Source organism: Hylobates moloch, unplaced genomic scaffold (genome assembly GCF_009828535.3).
Source record: "Hylobates moloch isolate HMO894 unplaced genomic scaffold, HMol_V3 SCAFFOLD_24, whole genome shotgun sequence".
Classification (NCBI taxonomy): Eukaryota; Metazoa; Chordata; class Mammalia; order Primates; family Hylobatidae; genus Hylobates; species Hylobates moloch.
This window is the reverse complement of record NW_026652299.1, coordinates 26852195-26863646: the sequence shown is the minus strand read 5'-3', so window position 1 is coordinate 26863646 and position 11452 is coordinate 26852195. Positions and strand designations below refer to the sequence as shown.

Below are 11452 nucleotides of genomic sequence, written 5' to 3'. Positions count from 1 at the left end.
CCAATAAGAATATGATGCAAGCGGCTGGGCACAGTGGCTCGTGCCTATAATCCCAGCACTTTGGGAGGCCGAGGCGGGTGGATCACCTGAGGTCAGGAGTTTGAGACCAGCCTGGCCAACATGGCGAAACCCCATCTCTACTAAAAATACAAAAAATAATTAGTCGGGTATGGTGGTGGGCACCTGTAATCCTAGCTACTCAGGAAGCTGAGGCAGGAGAATCGCTTGAACCCAGGAGGTGGAGGTTGCAGTGAGCCGAGATTGTGCCATTGTATTCCAGCCTGGGTGATAAGAGAGAAACTCTCTCTCAAAAAAAAAAAAAAAAAACAGAATATAATGCAAGCCACAAATACCAGCCACGTATGTAAATGTTTAAATGTTTTAAAAGTAAAAATAGGCGTGGTGGCTCACGCCTGTAATCCCAGCACTTTTGGAGGCTGAGGCCAGTGGATCACCTGAGGTCAGGAGTTCAAGACCAGCCTGGCCAACATGGTGAAACCCCGACTCTATTAAAAATACAAAAATTAGCCACATGTGGTGGCAGGGCACCTGTAATCCCAGCTACTCGGGAGGCTAAGGCAGGGAGAATTGCTTGAACCCAGGAGGCGGAGGTTGCGGTGAGCCGAGATAGCGCCATTGTACTCCAGCCTGGGTGACAGAGCAAGACTCTGTCTCAAAAAAAAAAAAAAAAGGAAAAAGAAAAAGAAATGTAAAATTAATTTTCATAATAGTATTGTATTTAACCAAATACATTCAAATTGTTATTTATTACACGATCAGTATAATAATTACTGAGGGGCTAGGTTACATTCTTTTTTTATATACAGGTTTTACGTTTCCAGCACACCTCGATGCAGACCAGCCAGATCTCAAGTGCTCAACAGCCGTATGTGCCAAGTGGGTACCTTAGTGGGTGACATGAACTCTAGACTTCTGGAACTTGAGGGAGAAATAAGCCTCTATCTCTTCTAAGGCACTTCATTTTGGGGTTTCTGTTACTTACAGAGAATGTAATCCTTACCAGCACACAGGATTTTTGATGAACCACATGCTGTTGGACACTCAAGAAGAAATTAAAGCGAGACTGCTGACCCAGGGCTGAAAAACAAAGTGCCTTAGAGAAGCCAGGCAAGTCTGCCCTGCACGCTCCGTCACTGTCTTAACGCTCCCGATGGCTCCATTAGGGAGGCATCATCATCTTCATTCCATAAACAAAGATTCTGAGCTTGGAGAGCGTGGTGGGTGCCGTCACGTCCAGCCAAGGTGTCCCCTCTCCAGCTGCGGCACTCAAGCCCCTGCTGCAGGGAGCCTTGGCAGGTGATAACACTGACAGGTCCCTCTCCAGGACTCAGCTGAGCTGCTTTGCCCAAAGTGATGTCCCTTCCCCAGGGCAACCACGTCTGTCCATGACTGGTCAAGGTGGTATAGAAAGGCTTAAACCCCTGCCCAAATTCTGGACAACTTGGAGCGCCAGCCTGGCCCTGGAGCTCACATAGGATCCACTGAGGCCTCACAGCTTAACTCTGTCCTCTGCTCACTGCTTCCCTCGTTCAAAGCTGCTGATCCCAATATAAACTGTGATAAACATGTGTGCACACGCTTTCCCTCTGGCTAAATTCCGCCCTCTACTTTGGCCATCCTTCAACTCTTATTCATGCCTCAAAACCATCTTCTAAGACGTGAAGCCCCAGTCTTCATCGTGATCTCTTCCGAGAGCAGCTGGGAATCCTTTGTGGAGCTGCTAAGGGGGTGACACCTCAGTACTCAGTGGGCCCCTTTCTGCTGCCTCTGCAGGGACCCCGGGCTGATCCTGGGAGCAGAGGACATCTGGTCACAGCACCTTTGCCCAGTATGGGGTGAAGAAAGGAATGCCAGGCCTTAAGACAGGAATGGATAAGAGCCAGAGTATGGTTGTTGAATTTACAGGTCTGGCCTCAAATCCCAGCTGTGGAAGTCAGCCTCCCAAGCCTGTTTCTTCAATTGGAAGGTCAGGTGATGTTTCTACTTCTCAGTGTCGGGAGATGACAGTGCATGGCTCTGGGTCTGGTGCAATGTTCTCACCACATGGGAATTGCGAACATTCATAAAATAAAAGAGGAACTGGCAGGCCATCTCCTGCACATCTGTCTCCTCCTCCTCAGCAGACTGGAAGCCCCAGGGGTCCAGACTAGACCTAATTGTGCCCTGTAACACCCAAGAGTCATGGGCAGAAATATGCATTTTTGTTCACACAGTGTGACTCAAATGCTGTCTCTGTAGGCATTGCTGAATTCTACCCTCCCATAGTTAAAAACCTACAAAGAGAAAGAAGGTAGGCAGTGACCCAAAATACCAAGAGTCATACTTAGGTCATGAGAGCCATCATCCCTGAGAAGCTAAACTCACCTGAACCTAAGCTTCACCACAACCATGAAATGAGGCCTTATTATTCCCAATAGCAAAAACCAGATCCAAAGGGCCTCAATGTATCATTTTTTTCATTTGTATGAAACAAACCAGCCCACACTTTAGTGGCGTAAGGCCACAGCCATCCATTTGCTCACGAGCCTGCATTTTGGGCAGGGCTTGCCTTAGTTCTATGAGGTGTGGTTGGAGGCAATCCATTGGGGCATCTTAGACGGGCTCTGCTGGGTGGCCGGAGGGATTGGAGGCTGGCCAGGTCTCCCTCTCCAGTGGGGCATTTGGACTCTACCTGGTGGCTCAGAGCTCTGGGAGAGTTAAAGAGAAGCTGCCTATCATGCCTGTAATCCCAGCACTTTGGGAGGCTGAGGTGGGTGGATCACATGAAGGTCAGGAGTTTGAGACTAGCCTGGCCAACATGGTGCAAACCCGTCTCTAATTAAAATATAAAAAATTAGCTGGGTGTGGTGGCAGGCACCTGTAATCTCAGCTACTCAGGAGGCTGAGGCAGGAATACCGCTTGAACCCAGGAGGCAGAGCTTGCAGTGAGCTGAGATCCTGCCATTGCACTCCAGCCTGGGCAACAAGAAACTTCGTCTCAAAAAAAAAAAAAAAAAAAAGAGAAGCTGCCTAGGGGCCAGCCCAGAAGGGAACAGCATTACTTCCTCTGCATTCTATGGTTAAAGTAAGTCACAGGGTCAGCCCAGGTGGAAGGGGGAGGGGAGGGAAACAGACACCACCTCTTGATGGGAGAAGCAGCATGAGGTCAATTTACTCCACCCAAGGTCACATATTCAGATGGAGCTAAGTAGTAAACCCAGGTCTGAGCCATCTAATAATATTAACTGCCCTTCCAACAAGGCCTTTGAGGGAGCGTCTACCAGGCGGGAGACCTCCCTCCATCTCCACAGATTGGTTTCACTTCCACTCACCCATCCATCAGGAGGTATCACTTCATGATGGAGCCTCTTAGGAGATCCAGAGTCCTCCTCTGTGTTCCCAGAGCAGCCTCTATGTCCCTGACCACACTGTATTGTCGCTGCTTACCCATGGACCTCTCCTGTTAGAACTCAAGGACGAGTCCAGCAAAGGACATGTTCTTTCCAGACCACCCCAGAGTGCCTCCCATTTAAACAATGGGTTTGTCATGGACCCTGATGGGGTGGGGTTGGTTGTGGGGGTCGGTGTTCAGGATGTTTTTTTGGCAGTTCCCTTAAGAGTAACCCCTGGGCAAGGAACTGGAAGGAAGCAGGAGGGAGACCCTGAGCAGGACACAGGTCTTGTGACAGCTTCGACTGTCTTCATGGGGAATCCTGGGGCGAAAATACCCCATCAGCACTGTCCTCAATCGGACAGAGATGGCCAAGCTTTTATACTCCTGCTGGGATAGGCATTGGGATGTGGGCTATCCCAGGAGGGACATGACAGAGGGCAAGGCTGCTCTCTGAGCAGGGGCAGTTCCTGGAGAAGCTGATGGCTGGGGGACTGTCTGCTGACAGCACCACCTGTAGCCGGGGAAATATTCCCATTCTCCTAACAGGGCAGAACAGTGGGGAGGTGGCAGTCCTTGAGGGCTGCACAGAGGAAGTGGTTTGCCAGTTGTGACCTGTGGCTGGAGGGAGGGGGGCAGGAACAGCAGAGTGAGGGTTTTACCCACATCCATGCCTGGGGGAGTGGGGAGTTCTGGACCCAGGTCCCCAAGGGATGTCATTTGACTGGATTAATACTCAGGGACAGAATCCCTATCTCCTCTGTGCCAGGTGCTGTGCCATGTACTGGAGGACCAGATAGCACCTGGATATGGGTCAGGGCTCCAGGGAACTGCACTCCCTCCTAATGGCCCTCCCCTCCACCCCATGACCCACTGTCTACACTGCTGCCAGACTGATCTTTCCAAAAGGCAAACATACATGTGACCCCTCTGCTTAAAACACAGAACAAAATCCTAGCTCCTTGTCCTGGCCTGCCAGGCCCTCTGATCTTCCCCGCCCTCCTCACCTCATCTCCTAAGCTCTCCCCAAGACCAGCCATGCCAAGTAGGTCTTCCTCAAGGCTTTGGCAGTCACTGTTGCCACGGGGGTGGGGAACTATGCCTGGAACTATTTTTCCCTAGGTGTTGTTCACAGAGATGCTTCCTTTGCATCCATCAGGTCTCAGCTCAATGTCACCTCCTCCAGGAAGCCTTCTCCGATTACTCTTTTGGTGCATTCCTTTTTTTTTTTTTCCATGTTTACTCAACTAATATTTATCTTAACTATGTCCCATGCACTGTTCTAGGCAGTGCAGGTAACAGGGTGTTAAGAGAGCCAGGCCCTGTCCTCTTGGAGCTTACAGCCTAATGGGAAAGACAATCAGTACACAAGTAAAAATAAAAAATACAAAAATGTCGGCCTGACTCGGTGGCTCACGCCTGTAATGCCAGCACTTTGGGAGGCCGAGGTGGGCGGATCACCTGAGGTCAGGAGTTCGAGACCAGCCTGGCCAGCATGGCGAAACCCCGTCTCTACTAACAATAAAAAAATTAGCCAGGCGTGATTGGGGGCGCTTGTAATCCCAGCTACTCGGGAGGCTGAGGTAGGAGAATCGCTTGAACCTGGGAGGGGAGGTTGCAGTGAGCATCGAGATCGCGCCACTGCACTCCAGCCTGGGTGGCAGAACGAGACCCCGTCTCAAAAAAAAAAAAAAAAAGCCTGGATTTCAGAGCGTCTGAAGTGCTATGAAAACACAAGAGCGACGAAAGGGGACAGAGAGGGCCTAGGCTGGAAATCTCAGAGCCGCTCTGGACCGGCCTTGGGCGTAGAGTGGGGAGCAGAGGGCAGAGGGGCCGTGTAGAGCGGGTTGGGGGCGGCAAGGGTCACCTGGGCCCCACATCGGGGGTTGGGGGAGAGCGCCCGGCCGGCCCTAGAGCCCTCTGGCCTGGCCGCCCCGGAGGCGCGCTCGCTCGCCGGAAAGGCACGCGCGGGAGTCAGCCAGGTGCGGCGGCCGCGGGGAGCCGCCCTCCGGGCCGTGCTTCCTGGGGGGCGGGTCCCGCCGCGGTCCCGCCCCTGGGCCGCCGATAAATGTGCCGAGCCGGCCGGCACCGCAAGTTCGGAGCGTGAAGCCGCCGGTGGGAGCTCGGTGCGGCCCGCGTCTGTGCTCGCTGCCACGCCCCGGTGGGCGCGCTGGGAGCTCCAGCCATGCTCTTCTGGCACACGCAGCCTGAGCACTACAACCAGCACAACTCCGGCAGCTACCTGCGGTAAGGGCCGCGCGCCGTCTCCGCGGGGCTCGGGTAGGGCCGGGCCGGCGGGCCGGGCGCCGTTGGACGTCCAGGGGCGGAGAGGGGGCGCCCTTGCTGGGCCCTGGCCTCCCCGCTGTCCGCCCTCTGGGTACTGAGAGACCCGCCCAGCGTCCCGCCTAGGGACTGACAGACGGACGCCGGCGGGACCCGACGTGCGGAGTTGGGGGTCCGCCGGGGAGGCGGGCGCGCAGAGCCCTATGCCTGCGAGGGCTCCTCCCCGACGGCAGAGAGGGTGCAGGGCGCGCACCTGCCGGCCCGCCGCCTCCCCTGGCCCATCCGCCTCCCGCGGCCCTCCTCTCCCCCGCGTATCGGAGAAGTAGAGGAAACTTCCTGCCAGCAGCCTGGTGCCCGGCCCGGGGAAGTTCGTCCCCTGCTCTTTGCCCGTCTCCGCCGGGGCCCCTTTCCCAGCCTGGCGCCTTCTGCAGTGCCCTTCCTCGGACAAGGGGCGGGCGGCGGCCAGGGGCGGCGGGCTCGGAGGGGCAGGCTGCCCCACTCCCCGCGGTGGTCTTGCGCGTGTTCGCCCGAGGCCCGCGTGGTTATTGCCCTTGATGGAAATCTTTCTTCTTCTGGAGGGATTTGAGTAGTGCCCTTCAGAGGGGGAAAGTAAGTCTTGCGTGTTTTGCACAGTTCCCCACAACCCCCTCTTAGCAGTAGGACCCCGTGTGCTCTCGCTGCCGGATTGTTTTTCCCTGTTCTGCTGCTGGCCGGGACTAGTGGGCAGTCATTTCACTTTGTGAACTCGCCTGAACCAGCCTTAGCCTGTCTTTATTTCCATGCTAGTCACGGTTTATGAAATGTGCCTAATTTAACCCAAAGGGCATTTGATATGGGCTCAGGGAAAATGAATTATGAGGCCGAAGCAGTCACAGGCATTGACAGCCCCCATACTAGAGCTACCTTTAAGTGCTAGTTTTGGCTCCAAGAAGTTCCCACTTAGATCTTAAAACGTTGTTTGTAATTCCTGGCTGCTGGTAGGTATTTGTCCTCCCTGAAGACATCCCCTTTTCCTGGAGGCGGGGGAATGATTGGGTTTAGCGGATGTATCTGCTGTTTTTATTCATGGGCCAAAGTAGTTGGAGATGGCAAAGGTCTAGAGCCTTAAAGGCTGACAGCCACCCAGCAGACCACGGTGATGTCACCAGAGGGAAGCCCAGGAGGAGATGTTAATCACCCACAGATTAAGTGTCCATTCACTTGCAAGAAATGCTACAATGGAATACATTTTTGCTGTACTGAAGTTTTAGTTGTAGCTTTGCCTAAATTTTAGTTTGCAGCCATTAAGTATGTTGCCATATCTTAACAATGAGTTTGAAGGTGACCCTGAGTTGAAGGTGAGTGTACTTGAAACTTCCTAGATACCTACAATGTCATCACCCCGTTAGGGAACAATTCTCCCTTGCCTGGGAGGTGCAGTTCTGACATCCGCTACCGAGATGGAAGTTTGTCTGGAGTAGCTCAGATACCTTTTAGGATTTGGTGAAAGGAGGAGGGTGAGCGTTGGGAGTGGATGGTGCTGTAAGGCCATATTGGCTTCTGGGGTCATCGGGGGACCATGGATAAAGAAGCCCTTGCCCTTTTTTATTCTTGGAAGCTGGGGGTTTTGCCCTCAGTGAAGGCCAAGGTGGGGGTTTGTGCATATGCCCCTGGTCCCCTGACTCTAGAGGGAAGGTCTGGTCCTTTTCCTTGTGTTTTTTGTATTTTATTTTTGGTCGTCTCCTCACTCGGCAGAACTTCTGCAAGCTGTCTGACCTCACCAGGGTAGAGGCCTTTACTGCCTTCCCCCTTTCTGTTTGACGTTCTCGTGACTTTTATTCCTTGGCAAATAAGGATGCCAGGCTTGAAATAAGTTACTGTTGAGGGATGGTTCTTAACTTCCTCCGCCCTCCCGCCCCTTTTTAAAAAATTTAAAGGCGGCAGTCCATGGATTATTAACTTGACATGGTCTGGGCAAACATGAAATTATGCAATCCCCAGTGTTCCTAGAGAACCACCCGGGCTGGGAGTGTGTGCCCTGCTCTGACAAAAGGAAGACTCCCGGTGGGGGAAGCCGAGACGGCTTTGCACCCTTATTTTTTGGCAGTGGATGGTGACGGGGAAGGTCCACATAGGGCAGGTTTTCCAGGTGTGTGCTCAATGCCAGGCTTTTTCTTCTGAAAATTGATTAGATGTTGATGGGGTGTGTGCCGGGTTTGTGTTGTAGAGACGCTTGTTTATGATGTGCAAGGAACAGATTGTACCAGTGACTCTGTTTATACAGACAAGTGGGGTCAGCTAATTGGATTCCTAGTCAGGGACCCACGAAGGGAAGAGGGTTATCAAGATAAGGGCACTGGCACTTTTTTGGCACCTGTTCATGTGTTGCTCATAATTTAGAGGCCTTACACAAGTCTCGCCTGCCTGTAGGTCATTCATGTTCTCAAGGAATTCTTTGTCCCTTGTAAGGGCATTTTTTAAATGTTGGGTTTTTTGTTTCTTTTTCCTTTTTTTTTTTTTTTAGAGATGGTGGGGTCTCACTATGTTGCCCAGGCTGGTCTCAAACCCCTGGCTTCAAGCAGTCTTCTCACTTCAGCCTCCCAAATTACTGGGATTTCAGGCATGAGCCACTGTTCCTGGCCTAAAAAAATACGTCCAGAAACAAGTTCCTCCCTAAGTCGCAGGATGATGACTTCATTTTTTTTTTTTTTTTTTTTAATGTGGGGAGTTTTGTTAAGAGGTGGAGGAAAAGAAACTTGGGGCAAGGATTTCAAGATTTCCCACTTGGAGAAGAAAACAGACTGGGTGGGGCGCGGTGGCTCACGCCTGTAATCCCAGCACTTTGGGAGGCCAAGGTGGGTGGATCACCTGAGGTCAGGAGTTAGTGACCAGCCTGACCAACATGGTGAAACCCTTTCTCTACTAAAAATACAAAAATTAGCCAGGCGTAGTGGCTGATTCCTGTAATCCCAGCTACTCAGGAGGCTGAGGCATGAGAATTGCTTGAACCCGGGAGGTGGAGGTTGCAGTGAGCCGAGATCACACCACTTGCAGTCCAGCATGGACAACAAGAGTGAAACTCTGTCCCCGCCGCCCAAAAAAAAAAAAAAAAAAAAAAACCCACACAAACACAGACTTGAAGCCAAGGTCCTTCCTTCCTGTTTGCCTTTTGGACAGATTAGAATGACCCTGAAAACAGTGTCCAGTTGTCCTCTTTTTAGAAGGGATGGAGGAATGTCTCAACCTGGGTACTCAGGGAGGGAAGGAAGTGGTTTGTTCATTTGCATAGTTTACAGAGCCTGGAGGACAGGGTTGCATTGCTATGAGAAGTGGCCGGTAAATGGAATTGTTGATTAAAAAATAAAAATGTTTGTTTAGATTTTTATTCTAAAAGTGAAACTTCATGAGTGATCGCTTGTGGATAGAAATCAAATAAATGTCTTAGAGGTCCCCTCGCTGCTAGCCTGTCTCTGGCATGGAGAGGATTTCTGTAGATGTTAGCTAACTTTGCCCTTTTACCTCCTTGATGGGCTGATTGAATCAGTGTTTTGGGGGGTCATTGTGAGAAACTAGAGTCATGAAGGAGCGGTTTCCTCTGTTTTAAAGCATCTGGAGTGTGTGAGGGTTGCAGGCGCGCAGCCAGCATCCTGCGATGTGCGTGCTGTGTCACCCTGGGCCCCGGTGGTCTGCGTCGTCTCTCCAGCTTCGCCCTGGCTCTGTGCAGGAGCCCCCTGGGGCTCTGCTCCTGACCTCTGCTTCCTGTGTGTTTCAGTGATGTGCTCGCTCTGCCCATCTTCAAGCAGGAGGAGCCCCAGCTGTCCCCCGAGAACGAGGCTCGCCTGCCACCCCTGCAATATGTGTTGTGTGCTGCCACGTCCCCAGCCGTGAAGCTGCATGAAGAGACACTGACCTACCTCAACCAAGGTAGTGGCCGGAGGCCCCGGGCCAGGGTGGAACCCAGAAGCAGTGCGGAGTTGATGTGAAAGGCCCATTCGGGCCTTGTGACTTTGTTACGGCGGGTGAGGTGGGGCTCGGGAAAGAGAACAGGTGCAGATTCAGATTCCGTTTCCCAGCTGTGTGACCCCCTCCAGCCTCAGTGTCTTCATCTGAAAAGTGGAAACATCAGATACCTTACGTGGGTAACAGGGTAACACTCTGCATTCCTCCTGTAGCCCCTCCATGGAGCAGATGCTAGCATTATTACTGTTTTTCCCTCCCTCCCTCCCTTCCTCCCTCCCCTCCTTCCTTCCTTCTTTCTTTCTTTTTTTTTTTTTTTTTTTCCTTTTTTGAGGGGGTCTTGCTCTGTTGCCCAGGCTGGCATGCAGTGGCATGATCATGGCTCACTGCACCCTTGACTTCCTCAACCCAAGTGACCCTCCCACCTTAACTTCCTGAGTAGCTGGGATCACAGGTGTAGACCACCATGCCCGGCTAATCTTTAAATTTTTTGTAGAGCTGGGGGGTCTCACTGTGTTGCCCAGGCTGGTCTCAAACTCCTGGGCTCAAGTGATCCACCTGCCTGGGCCTCCCAAAGTGCTGGGATTATAGGCCTAAGCCACTGCACCTGGACACATTGTGACTATTTATTGTGACCATGATTGTGTCCTTTGAAGACATACACCGAATACCGTCAGCATCCCGGGTCCTGGAGCTGCACCTGGCAGTGGTGGGATGGCTGGCCTGTGTCCTGCACAGCACTGGAGCAAGGTTCCATCCATGCTAGACAAAAGCCCTCTGTGGCGATGGGGACAAGTTCCCTCACCATGTCCTGAGAGAAACAGGCTTTGGAGTTTGAATTCCAACTCTGGCACTTCCTAGCTCTGTGACTTGGAGCTGCCTTTTTTTTTCCTCTGAGCCTCAGTGTTTTCATGTGTAAAACAAGAAGTATAATTTTGTGGAGTTTAAAAGAATGAAGGTCTGTGAGGTGCCTGGTATGATAGTGGTTGTTCAGTTACTGGTTCCCTTTTCCAGAACACGTGGGCAAGTGTCCTGATGGATGGTGTTTTTGTGGTTCTATCATGATTGTGAGTATGTGGTTTTTGCACTTTCTTCCTGGGTCATCTCATGGCCACCTTGGCATCATGTGGATTTGTCACCTTCTACTTTATCTTTTATTGTTTGTGTGCCCCAGACATGAAACAGTTCTGGCCACCCACCCAGGCATCCAGCAAGGATGAGCAAAGGACTGTGTGTCTGCTTTACCCCTGACTGGTATGATACCCCTCTACTTTCAATGGGCAGAGCAGATGGGCAGAGGAATGCTGGTTTCTGTGGGGTCACAGGGAATTGCGGGGGAGCTGCAGTGTCGTAGCAATTTGTCTTACATGTGTAGCTTCCTCTCCGTGAACTTTGATTCCTCAATTTGGGGAGCCAGCCAGGGTGGAAGTCCAACGTGGTTATCAGGCTCTCTGCTTACTGCTGAACTTGCTAGCTTCTGGGCCAAGAAACTAGCTCAGAAGTAGCAGCTGGCTCTGTCTGCCTCCCTCTGGGTAGAAGCAACCCCCTGTCATTGTGGAGGGGCCGCAGTGGAAGTTGATGCTTTATCCCTAAGGGCAGCTCTGCTGGCCTCAGTTGATCTTGCTCAGCCGAGCTCCCTCAGCTTTAGAGCTTCCTGCTCAGGCCCGGAGACCTGTGCACCATCTGCAGTGGACGGTGGCCATGGTTGGTGGGTGATGTGGCCAAGTGTGCGTCTGTGCCGCTGTGTGGAATGGTTTTTGCCATTTGCCTTTCACTTTCATGGAAGGTCAGGTGCTACCAACTGGTTATGTACCTTTGAGCACTTTCTTTCCTCTTTGGGCC

The 11452-nt window shown here is 52.1% G+C and overlaps 1 protein-coding gene across 1 annotated transcript in view; it reads left to right on the top strand.

Moving 5' to 3' along the window:
• The first annotated feature begins 5513 nt into the window (after positions 1 to 5513).
• Positions 5514 to 11452, top strand: part of TFCP2L1 (transcription factor CP2 like 1) — a 62127-nt gene continuing 56188 nt past the window's right edge. Inside the window, exons 1-2 of the mRNA XM_032145705.2 lie at positions 5514 to 5638; positions 9426 to 9577. Coding sequence (XP_032001596.1) covers positions 5577 to 5638; positions 9426 to 9577 — 214 coding nt within the window. The 5' untranslated portion in view covers positions 5514 to 5576. The remainder of the gene's footprint in view (positions 5639 to 9425; positions 9578 to 11452) is intronic.